The sequence below is a fragment of the Trachurus japonicus genome, chromosome 6 (assembly GCF_045865225.1).
Source record: "Trachurus japonicus isolate A0001 chromosome 6, Traja_1.0".
NCBI classification, from domain to species: domain Eukaryota; kingdom Metazoa; phylum Chordata; class Actinopteri; order Carangiformes; family Carangidae; genus Trachurus; species Trachurus japonicus.
This window is the reverse complement of record NC_140912.1, coordinates 10,736,206-10,749,604: the sequence shown is the minus strand read 5'-3', so window position 1 is coordinate 10,749,604 and position 13,399 is coordinate 10,736,206. Positions and strand designations below refer to the sequence as shown.

Below are 13,399 nucleotides of genomic sequence, written 5' to 3'. Positions count from 1 at the left end.
CATCCACATTCTGCTGCCTTGTCCCTGTAAGACTAATTGAATAGGGCAAAGGCAGTGACATTCATTATATACAGCAGGGCTGACCATAAAGGGCAAAAGAGGGGCTGATAAAAGAGGGAGAGACAGGTGGCATGACATGCTGTAAAAGCCAAAGGCCTCTGCTAAGAAGTGATGCAGGAAAAGTGAAGCAGCAGCAGAGAGAAAATGCAGACATCAAGGAGAGAGGGGAGTGAAAGTATAATGTCTCAAGTGGGGTTCTGATCAGATTTGGTGCTGTTGTGGCACACTGCGCACAAACTACACGGTACATAAAGCAGCTCTTTGTATCTGCAGTATATTCTAACTCTACCACAGGTGAACAGTGCAAACGCTGCAACGATGTGAGCTGACGAATGGCTTGCAATTAAAAGACACTACATGGAATCCCCTGGTATCAGTGTGACTGATGGCCTGACTTTAAGCAGGGCTGACCCCCACCCACCCCCCAAGAAAACAGACATAAACAGTAGGCTAAGCAGTGAGCTTGTATTCAGGCGTGGTGAAATACATCCCTTGTTTTATGCGACTGGTCAGCCGAGGGAGTTGAGGCTACACACACACACAGATGTATAAAGCGCTTTGTGTGGTGCGGAAAGAGCATCTCTTGAATCTCAAGTGTTTAAAGTTGGCCTGTTTCCACCCTCCTCTAGGGTCCTGCTGAATGGAGGATGTTATACATTCATTAGAGGAGGGAACTGTCAAGAGCCTGGCTGACAAATGACCTTGGCCCCTAATGGCTGCCCAGCTGTAGTGTTTTCTTCTTTTCTTTTTTGTCTGGGGAGTGGACACTGTACTGTTTGTGATTTTTCTTTTTAGTAATGATGCTGGTGATATCCTATTTTCTTTATAGTGCCATCAAACCCCATTAACTCTCAAAAACCACCTTGTAAGCGGGCGTATTATTAAGGCTCTGCTGCATGTCACAATGATGTTAATAAATTACAAAGCAATAAAAACACTTTACTAAGCCCCATTAGGGTGACATGTTTCTCCTTTATGATGAACCTGGGTACCGTAGTTTATTATCAGTCCAACACACACCGCCCTGCTGCTGTAAAATACTCAATAAAGCAGTGGTGGTGGTCGAGGATAGCAAAGTTGTAACTAGAGATTAGCGCCATACTGAAGCTTCATTTTTGACCTTGAAGACCAACTCCTTAAAAACATTCTCATGGGATTTGTTGACAACAAGACAAATATTGATTGAAACCAGCTTCATCGTTTACAGATAACATACAGTAAAACAACATTCACAGTTAAGTTTGACACATATTAAATAGTCTGAAATCAAATCAGAGCTAGTTTACAAAGCAATGCAATAATCTGTAAGTGAGAGGGGAGGGAAAACTAAAAATCATCATCTCTGCTTCTTTTCTTACCATGCCTCCTTTGTGCACTATTCTTTTTTTTTTTTGCAGGTGAGGATTATTGATACTCTAGACATTTTTTGCTGTTACACACGAGATCATATTTATGTTGCCACATATGAAGAAAACTGTGTGAAAATTATGCTTCTGTTAAGATGCTCTTAAGATTATTAGAGCTATGTGAATTACCCAGAAGCACTTGGTCCCCAGGGAAAAAGAAATAACATGCTGCAGAGAGAGCACGAAAGAGGCAGACGGAGAGGGAGAGAGAGAGAGAGATCATCTAAGTATCATGAGTCATATGCCGACGTTACATAATCAGTCTGGGGCACAAGTTAAGTGACAACAACAGACAACAGGTACATGTACGACCTGGCTGATGCACCCGGCACATTTAGGTTTAGAAGTGTCTATTTAAACATCATGAACTTTACAATCTGTTCTTAACAGCATTTAGATTTATTTGTTCATTTTTAGATTTTTCCGGTGCACGATTGAAATCAAAGCTGCGTTGGACAACACTGAGATGTTCTATATGACGCATTAACAGAGATGTGCTCGCTGCCACTCCGATTTCTCCCTGTCCCTCCAACTGTCTGTCTCCACCACACAATGAATCATTGATGGCATTTTAGAGAAATAACTGAGCAGTGATTATTATTGCAGAGGGCCACTGGGAATGTGTGTGAGTCCCAGACAGTTAGTTAGTGAGTTAGTTGGCTGGGTTCCCTGTCTCCTCCTGAGAAAGAAAGAGAGCGTTCCAGTGCCATGACCAAGAAGCCAAGATGGCTGTCACAATGCCCACTGCCGCCGCCGCCGCTGCCGCCCACAGCTGCGAGTCCTAGGGTGGCTGCCTGTCTGCTCTGATGCCCGTCTTTTTTTTGCAAAGTGAAGGGTGATGATGATGGATGCCGTATGCAGACCTCCGCGGTGCATCCCTGCGTCACTGTGCCTCCCATGACTCCATGAGGCGGCGTCCTCAGATCCCCAGCAAGCTGTCCACATCCTGGCTCAGTAAGAGTGTTAAAGCCTGAGACTTTAGCCTGTGTGTGTGGTGAGCCAGAATCAGAGCAATTACATGCTCTCTGCTTATAATGTGAGTGTCTCTAGGTGAATGAATATGCAGGATAACCCTGTCAAGACAAAGAATATAAGACACCTGCTTTCAAACTGTATGTGTCCCTGCAGCCACTTCTGTCCATTTAAAGACAAGGAATCCTGAGCAGGTGATGTTAAGAGCCAAACAAGATGTGTGTTTGTGTTTTTATATATATTTTTTATATACAGTACCTTTATTGTGTTTTCTTCAGCAGCTGCTAGTCTGCAATAGGACAGAAAAACAGAATCAGTGCCCGTATATCTACAGTATAAACAATAGCCTTTATGCACAGCTCCACTACCTCCTGAACTTAAACAAGCTCCTTTATTTCCTTTCTTACATTATTGGACAAACTGATTGTCAGACATACCTGGATTAATCAGTTTGTCCAATAAGCTGTGCATAAAGCCCATTATTTGGCTTCTACTACTTATGTCTAACTGTCTCCGTATCAACAGCCACACAGTGTGAACTGTGAGACCCAAGAGGACACAGAAATAAAAATCAATTTATCATTACATCTCACCTCATTGAAAACAAGGACAAACATACTAAGAAAAAAACCTTTGTCTTCCTCACAAAGGGCACAATATGTGTATATTTGTTCCCGATTGACGTTTCTGTTAGAAAGGAAGTTACATAAACTGTGTTTATGGAGAAAATGAATGAGACTGTTGAAAATCAGTGGATATGCAGCACTTCATACAAAATCAATACGGTGTTAACACTCTGTAAAGCACATTACAGTATGGAGTTAAACAAAGCATACAACAGGAAAATATAGCTTATTTTGTTGTACTTTCACATTAGCAATGGAACCATAAATCTTTACAGATTCAAGCAGTCGAACAGTAACAGTAAATGCTTCTCATTAAGATTCAGTATAAAGTAAAGGTCGCAGAAGAAGATGCTGCAGGCGACATGCGGTTTCATGGGGAGTGGTGGTTCGTCAACCAGGGATTATTTCTCTACCCTGAGCTGCTTCACCACAAGACGCTCATCAATGTCAGTGGTACCGTCTTAATATAGCCTACAGCATATACATACCACAGCAGCGGTGTCCTTGTTTTCACACACAGCAATGCTTAATTGATAGAATATGGGATTTACAGTGTTAGAGATGTGTCACCTTTACGTGTTGACTTGGATTGACTAGCAGCTACAGTGGTCAGGTCTGCTGGTAGACCTACGTATACACCACCATAGTTCCTGAGAGGAGAAGATAGAGGGGGATAGGGCAGAGGAGGGGAGGAGATCAGATGAGAACATTCGTTACTACAGTGTATCAGCCACTGAACTTAAAGGGATAGTTCAACATTTTGGCAAATTGGTCCATTGCCATATTGCTATAGTCATAGCAGTATGTTTAGTTGTTACCTTTAATTGTCAGTACAAGCTATTTTTTAGAACAGTGGAGCAGAGCTGCTCAGAGCTACGCTACGGAGGCTAATGGGATTTCTTGGTTTCCCTCATCAAACTAATCAAATACACAAGCCAACAACTCCAAAACACTCTGGTGGACAAGTTGTGACCGCACATTCACCACGCTATGAGATAATAACAGAACGTTACGAGACAAAGTTGAAGGTAAATTCATGCAAAACCGCTGATACGCGTTAGCCTGGCTCTCGCCAGACCCTTGTAGTTCCGCAAAGCTACGCTGAGCTCCACACAAGGGTCTGGGACTGCTCCATAGGCGATTCATTTCAGAAGGCGGGGCCTTGTAAAAAAAATCTTGTATGTGATTGGATAAACCACTTGTCCGTTATCTTGAATGACGTGCTACTTCAGCCACTCACTGCGAGCCGCCATTGTTGTTTGACTCAAACAGTCGCTTCAGCGCTACGTCACACCTCAGAAAGTCCCGCCCGGCGATCCTGATTGGTTCATTATTTTTTGCTCCGGGGAAGAAGTTTGCATTGGCCTCGAGTCCAGACCCTTGTGTGAAGCTGAGCGTAGCGCCTCTGGTGGAGCTTTGCGGAACTACAAGGGTCTGGCGAGAGCCAGGCTAGATACGCGTTGCCTTCAGGGACAGTTTTTCAGCAAGCAGTCTCTGTATTTACTTCGAAAACAACTCGTCTCATAACGTTCCGTTATTATCTCATAGTGTGGTGAATGTTCTGGTCACAACTTGTCCACCAGAGTGTTTTGGAGTTGTTGGATTGTGTATTTGATGAGTTTGATCAAATACACATGAGGGAAACCAAGAAATCCCATGAGCCTCTGTAGCGTAGCTCTGAGCAGCTTGCGGCTCTGCTCCACCATTCTAATAATAGCTTGCACCGACAATTAAAGGTAACGAACCTACTGCTAAGACTATAGCGATTATGGCAATGGGCCAGTTTGCCAAAATGTTGAACTCTTTCTTTCAGTAGCAGGAAACGTACAGGTGTTGCTAATAACATTAACAATGTCACAGTAAGTTAACAGCCAATGGAATTCAGCAAAAATAACATGTCATCATGGCTTCATAGAGAAAAAATGATTAACAATCCACAACCTGTGCACTAACAAGCGCAACTCCATAATTGAACTGAAAACTGAAAAACCTAAAGAGAAAATAAAGACAAGAATTTGATGTAATTGAAAAAATATGATCAAAATACCTTCTTTTCTCATCGTCTACCATAGGATCTTCTGTCCTGATTGAGAGAAGAAGCACAGGTCAGGTCAGGCCTTAGGAGCATGGAGAACCAAAAAACTCAGAAGCAATGTAACTCATGAGAAGCAGTAAACACAGAAGTGCAGTCACATGGCCAGTTCACTGGCCCAATGGGGAATATTGCTAATTCAGTTTTGGGAGTTTTCAAACGGAATTGAAAACGAGACGACTGAACAACCAACTTATACAGATCCTTGGTTTTTGCCATGTTGTTGATGGGTTTTTTTTTTAAGGAATGACATTAAGCTGCACCACCTAATCTACTGCTTGTTACATTTCCAGCAGTGTGTGTGTGTGTGTGTGTGTGTGTGTGTGTGTGTGTGTGTGTGTGTGTGTGTGTGTGTGTGTGTGTGTGTGTGTGAGAGAGAGTGAGAGAGACATTTTCATATTTTGCTGTGTAGCACAGTCCTAGGAAGCTGTGATTAGCCTCAGTAAGTCAGTAGTGTACTGCTGTCAGCTCTCATGGGTCCTGTACCGACTGCTCAGATGGTTATCAAGGAGCACACACACACACACACACACACACACACACACACACACACACTCACACACACATACGGACACACACTGATTCCAGGAAATGCTTTGGAAATGCTCCTTCCTAAGCTTTGATAAAAGCTAAGCAAAGTACAATCTGTCCTCTGACTTCTGACTGATACTTTAGAGAAAAATGTGAACAGTCACACACACACACACACACACACACACACACACACACACCCACACACACACACAAATGTAATTACTTTCCCAATTAGATTTGTGTCGCAGGTCAGGAATAAAAGAACTCCGTAATTGAATATCACGTGAAGCAAAGCAAACCATATAAAGCAATGCTTTTGTGCACGTGCCCTGAGTTTGTATTCAAAATGCAACACTATTTAGTCACTGTTGAAATCACAAAAGGTTAAACCTTTTATATATCAGTTGTAAATGTCACAAAAATTCAAGCTGCAACTCAAAATCAAATGGTCGAACATTCAACTATATTTCTCAGTCCGCACATGTTTGCAGAGGATCAATTTTACCGTTATTTAATGGTAAAAGCATGGTGCCTAATTTCAATATAAAAGAAAAAAGATGAACAGGGGAAACAAAACAGAACAATTTGAGCATGAGCTTTATCTATTTTCTAATAAGAATTTGTCTTGATGATTGCTGTGTACATTTTATGGCATTGCAACAACACTGACTTTTTTTTTTAAATTTTTATGGGCTCCACTTATGACGACAGCAGAAGTTATGATATATAAATAAACACTTAACATCTGCTTACAACCACATGACTGACTTATAAACCTACTTATACACGGCTTGTAAATCTTAACAGAGTGGATGGGCAGGGTCCCAAATAAACTCTCGAGAAACGAAATGTGTACATTTCATTCATTTCATCGGTTGTCTACCATATTTTCTTATGTGAATATGGTGCAAGGTTATTATATAAGAAATTACTTCTCTACATCAAGCTATGGATTATAAGTGTTGGGATTTTGAAAGTCAGGAATTTGATTCTGATTAACTTCACTTGATCTTCACAAAGTGACATACAAATCACCTCAGACATCATTAAATGTTATATCCTGTGATGGAGATAGAACAAACTGTAAGAAAATGTGAAAATGTCTGTAAAGTCATTGCATCTATGTTTGTGTCACTATGCATTCCTGGCTTATTCTTATTAAGTTCTTATTATTACATTTCAAATTAAATTTGAATAATGTAAAACAGAGATAGGCTACTTTATTATGGTTATAATTAGATCTAAATGGATCTAAATAAGAAAATAGCAGTTGCATACTGCATAAAGGAAAGGATAATACTGTATATCAATGGTCAATTTGAGTGATGTAAATAAAACTTTAACATGATGTGTTTACTGAAATGCGTGAACATCATAGCAGGTTTGATTTCTACAGTATGTTGATTTTTTGTTTTGGTAACAGTTTGTTTCTTTGAATAAAAAGTAATTTAATCACGCTTCTTTTTTTACATGCTTCACTGTAAAAAACTTTGAGATTTAAGAAGGTACTGTATATTTACAGTGATATAGGCCTAACTAAAGTGCAATTAGTGTGGAGAAATATTGTTGTTACACAACATTGATAGGCTATATAAAGCTCTTTTTTTGGTGTGCTGTAAATGTTGTAAAGGCTGGAAGCCATAAACATTTGAAATCATTTGAAAATGACTGATGTACTTACACATCTTTGGATGCTTCTGCTGGTCCTGAAAAAAAGATGAAAAGACAAGATTCAGTTCATCCTCCTCCTGTGTGTGTGTGTGTGTGTGTGTGTGTGTGTGTGTGTGTGTGTGTGTGTGTGTGCGTGTGTGCGTGTGTGTGTGTGTGTGTGTGTGTGTGTGTTACTTACCACACTAATAATTAATCCCTGTGCGTTTATTACAACTGTTCATTTTCCAAGGCCATCATTGAGCAGCCATGGGATAAGACCTACAGATAAAGACCTACCAACTACTACTGTAATGATAATCACACTTCAGACTCACTTCTTACATAATAACTCTTCCAACTATCTAAATAAATCAAATAGCTCCTTTAATTTAACAGCTAACTCGAAGGGTGACGCCGGTAACACTCCTTTAATTAGTCAGAGCAACAAAAGTGAGGATGCGGCGCCTCCAGTTGGCTGGCAGTGATTTAGAGATGGTGTGGCAACACTGAGAGCACTCCGTGAGACCACATGGGAGATTTGCAGGGACAACCACTGGTGCTAATCAGGACATTTGGGGTAAGAATATGTGAGGCAGTCACTATCAAATGTTCATGATTTGATAAACCAAATCAAAAATTACAAACCCTGAGTGGTTTATACAGTATTCTCTGAACTGCCATCCATCTTTTGTTGCTATTCAGGCTTAGCTATGAACAAACTGTACAACCCTAGATTATGCAAATTAGACTGCGACTCGTCTGGGACGACAAAATCGTGACAAAATCGTACAGTGTAAGCCCGCCTTTAGAAAGGTTTATATTCTATATTTGCCCGCAGCAAATAGCCTACATATTGGAAAAAAAGTAAGTTATATTTTATATTCTTGAACTTGCATTGTCCCACTTTAAATAAATTGAATTGAATTATAGCCTAAAAAACGCATCTGTCCAAAAATGTTGATATTGACCCTACCTGTCATGTTACATGACAATGTATTCAAACTGTTTTACCTACAATATCCACTCTTAGCAAAGCACTGATCTTCTCATCGTTCAGAAAATCTATAGTTTAATATTTAAAAAGTCAATAATAACGTAAAACATGATATATATATATATATATATATATATATATATATATATATATATAGACATATACTTTTAACAACAACACACACCACACACAATTATACCACCACATAATCCACACTGACCACTTCACTACAGCTCCCTACAGTAACAGCAGCAGAACCTCCAGTAGAAGAGGCTACTGGAAAAATGTTGGCGCCAAACTGAACACAATACCAATAGAATGGACCCATTGTACACCCCGGTGACTTGGACATGAGTAATTTGCCTACTATAGGGGATAAGATACTGTATTTGTCAGAGTTAGATATGGAGATTAATATGAAGCTCATGTCTGTCTGTTGAATATGAATCTCAAGCCAGGAGACAGTTAGATTAGCTTAGTCTGAAAGCTAAAAATGCACAAGAAAACAACTCTGTCCAAATGTAAATTAGGTCAATAATTAACATGTCCCATGTAGGCTACTTTGAGGTTTCAATGGTATATAATGGTAGGTACCTCTTTCTAGTTCCCCTTTTGAGTCTTTATGCTGAGCTAACCAGCTGTTGCCTTGAAGGCCAACAATTAGGGTACAGGCAAATAGATTTACTGAAGTAGTAAACTTTAAGACACTTGCACTTTTATACTCTTTTCTTGCATATTTTTGAGATGTTTAACTTTTCTTCCGCTATGGATTGTGTACATTGTAAATATTTGTCACTTATAATATGCAGATTAAGCTAACAATCAAGCGAAATAGATTGCATAGATACAATTTAAGTCAGCCATCTGTCTGACTGAAGATCAAGCCCAACAATGATGTCTTTTGTGAAAGATTTGCTCATTTTACCAGAGCAGGACCACTTGTGGTCCAAAGATGTCACGTTCATACACCACAGTTTTAAAGAAGAATTGGGAAAGGGGAAGCAGTTTATAAATATTCTTCATCTTTTGCGTGGATGAACATGGCTCCATATTGCAAAGGTCATAACTAGTGCAATTCTAGAGAATAAACCTGATGGTATTTAGTTTGTTATGATGTAACTTGATTGTTGTAGTTTGTTTAAGTAGGCTTATATGTGGGTGTTTTTTCTTTCTGATTCATATTTGACTATAAAGCACTTTGTGCAACATTCATTTTCTGTATGTAGTTATTATTACAAATATTATTATATTATTTTATCCTTAAAGGTAGAGACATATGTATTTTATATTTAAAAATACAACACAAAACACAAATAATGATATTCTAAAACTGACATTGAATGATTGATGGCAGGATTTATACTTTATTGCAATATATATTTTTTACAAGTTGCAGTATATCTACTTAGTAGTTTTCAGTATAAAGGCTATAGACTCTCTCTCTCGCTTCTACATTGTGACAAAGAACATGTTGTGGACATTCAGTGTAAAGTGCCTCGCTCTTTGCTGAACCACATGTAATCCACCACTTGATTTGAATTGAAATAAGATCACAATAGATTCAGCTAGGGGAATATCTGGCTTCCTACTGTATTCAAATGTTCAGTATTGCATTGACAAGTGGGCAAACAAAAGCCTCAATTCCGCACCATAATCGGTTTTCCATGCTATCATTGTATCAATATGAAAAATTTACCTTGAAAACTGGCCACTACAAGATTAACGTGAACTAGAAAATGTGAAACTCTACATCATACAGACATGCACAAATTTCATCCTTGCAAAAAGAAGTGGAGGGCTTTTTTCACGGTACATGTTTGAGTCTGCTGACATGACACAGGGGCCATTCAGTAGTCTGACAAAAGCTCATTCATATCCAAGGGTGCACATCTGGCTGCATAAGACTAGGGATGAGCAATGTGATATAGAGTGCACTGAGGCGGTCATTAGACTTTGGAAAGACCACAGCTTGAAACTGGAACATTCTTGTATCACTCGATTCGAAAGCTTCCTGGATGATTTTGCTCCTGGTTAGAACTTAGACACTGCCTAAAAGCAGAAATCTGAAATAAATTGTTACACTTTCCATTAACCATCCCAATTCAGGGTTTGAAAAATATTTAACAAATGGCAATGTTAACCATGTATTATTTTTATCAATGGACAGTATTTGACCAAAAATTATATTTTCTCCTGTGAATATGTTTAATATTATTAACAGGCATTTTCAGTATCATTCATAATTGTATACCAGACTGTGGGAATATAATACACATTTGTGTCACTACAAATCAACAAGTGATGAATGACAATATAGAATAACAAAGTTGCAATAATATAAAATCTGTCTCCATTGGAGAAGCTACATTACTGAGAAACTCTGTACATTAATTAACAGCTCAAATGTGCTTATATCCACAGACATCTATATTAGAGCATCATAAACTTTTAATTACACATACTGCTTGTAAATGTTATAAAGGGTGGTTAAGGCATCCCATGTCTTTATACACCCACAGGAGGATAAGTAATTGGTAATACATTATTAAATACATCTACATACAAATCAGCTATACTATTGTATGTTATGAACGGTAAATGTGTACTGTATTTACTGCTCATGAAGGTTTTGCAGGCTCTGTGGGGGACTGGTGTAAATTATTATTATTATTTGCAAATGGAATTTTTAGTGTTAATTAGGGTACATAATTTGTCGGTAATTATAATTTATCTAATTAAGTAATATTCTATTTTATACCAACTGTGTTTTACACTAGCCTCCAGGAGGAGTTGAGGAAAAATAATAAACTCTCACCACTTCCTTTAAGTGTGTTATAGAGCCTTTCGTGTTCAATGTAATAGAGGGCTTTAAGTTTATATTTGTATTTAAAAATAAAAAATATAGTGAGCTAATCATACAGTTCAGGTCAAAATGATATAACCTATAACTTCTATTGCCCCTATTTTCATTCTTCAGAAAATAATGGTGTGACAAACAATGTCCATTGACTGTGGCCTGGTGTCAGCTGGTGTGGACGAATGAGAGCAGGCGTCACTAGTCCACATTTGTCAAAGTGACAGGATGTCACATGTCCTTGACATTGTGTACGATGTTGACCTCTAAGAAGGAGCAGGGGGGAAAAAATGGAAGAGGGCAGCGACTCTAAAATGAACACACATGCTTGTTTTCATAGACAAACAATCCACAGTCACAACACACTCAGTCACCTACTGAGATGTTGTTTGCAGAGAGTGTAACCTCACAGTAGTGTAGATCAAATTCAAAGCAAAAGGCCACACTGAGTCTTGTTTCCCAGTGATTTCTCTGTGGCTCTGTTAACATGCCTGGTAAGCACTGATTAGGTACCTTCAAGCACACACGCGCACACACACACACACACACACACACACACACACACACACACACATTTACACAAGCGCAAACACACATTATACTGCTTTAATGGGCAGTGGTGGTGAGGTAATCCTGCAGATACTTCAATCTAATTATTACCTCAATTTGACTGTGGTGCTCAGAGGTTTCCTTAGTATAATTTAAAACAGGTACTGTATCAGCCTAAATCGACTCAGCTGATTACTGAGTTATTCTAGTACAAGCCACAATTAAGCACCTTGAATATAACCATGAGAAGTATTTTCTCCTCCAGGCTTTATGAATGAAACCTGCCCATTGATGGAGTATTTCAAAGCCTCCTGCTTACAGGCACAACTAACAACAGTGAAGGAGAATGTCTCTGAAACTGCTTCTCTTTCAACCTCAAGATCCATGGAAACCTGCGCAAACACACCAAGAGGCGCTCGAATGTAAAAAGCCTTGCACGACATATGGAGTTGCTTTTGTATCAGCGGTGACATTTACATTGTAATTACAGCATCAGTGTCATTATCGTTATCAAAGCTGTACATTCCTGAGAGAACTCTGGTGTCTTGTTCTAGAATATGGATTGAGGAGACCACCACACGTATACACATGCACATACACACACACAGTGGCCACCAATAGGCTGCCACATATTTCAAAAAAATTTTAACTTTAGATTTCGAGACATAATCATACATGCTGATATGGTGCTGTCTAGTTATTTATGAATAAAATAAAGACGCTGTCATCACCCCCAAACATGCATACATGCGCTACACACACACACAAACACATAAACATGGACATACAGTACACTGAATGCAAGGGTAACCCTGACACACTTCATTTACATTCAAAACACCTTCTCCCCTTGGTGCAGATACATTGACAACTCTCTCCCTCACACTCTGACCCATTATCATGTTCACACACACACACACACACACACACACATATATATATATATATATATATATACACACACACACACACACACACACACACACACATGCATATAGACATATAGACAGATGCCTGAGACACTCACCCCCTCCTGAGGTGTTGGTGGCTGAGGAATTGCCACAACCCATTTTGCATCGATGCAGCCACCGTCCAAGCAGAGCAGAGACGCTTAAGAAGACGAAGAAGAAGAAGAAGCAGAAGAACGAGGAGGAGGAAAGGAGAGAGACCCAAAACACATTTGGAGAGGATGAGGAGGAGGAAACGAAGAACAGAGACGAAAGAAAGAAAGGAAGAAGGAAGAGAGGGAAGGTCAAAGAAATGTCTCACAGGGATCTCCTTTGGTCGTGTCCCCCTCCCCTCTCCTCAGTCTTGCGTCTACCCTCTCTGCAAAGCAATGGAGAGCTGAGAGTGGAGTGAACGCATGGAGAGAGAGGCTTTTATACACACACTCACACAAACACACACACTGAGAGAGAGAGGGAGAGAGAGAGAGGGAGAGAGAGAGAGAGAGATTGGGGAGAGGGGGGGGGGTAGAGAGATGCTATACCCTCACATGATTTGCTCTTTTCCTCCACCCTGACATGGTTGCCTGGGAAACCAAGGGAAAGGAGGAGGAGGGTGGTGTGAAATTCAACCAATAGGGAGCCTCCTTTTTTATATAAATGTGGAAAAACATTAAATGTATTTGTGGGGCATTGATATATCAGCCTGTATGTGTGA

General features: G+C 39.6%; 1 protein-coding gene across 1 annotated transcript; it reads right to left on the bottom strand.

The window, feature by feature from the left end:
* Positions 1-2,538: 2,538 nt before the first annotated feature.
* c25h12orf75 (chromosome 25 C12orf75 homolog) lies at positions 2,539-13,089 on the bottom strand. Its single transcript, XM_085778702.1, has 5 exons — positions 12,765-13,089; positions 7,372-7,396; positions 5,112-5,147; positions 3,635-3,714; positions 2,539-2,727 (listed from the first exon to the last, which is right to left on the bottom strand). The coding sequence occupies exons 1-5, from the start codon at positions 12,805-12,807 to the stop codon at positions 2,723-2,725; spliced, it is 189 nt and encodes a 62-aa protein (XP_085634828.1). The 5' UTR covers positions 12,808-13,089; the 3' UTR covers positions 2,539-2,722.
* Between the last annotated feature and the right edge of the window lie 310 nt (positions 13,090-13,399).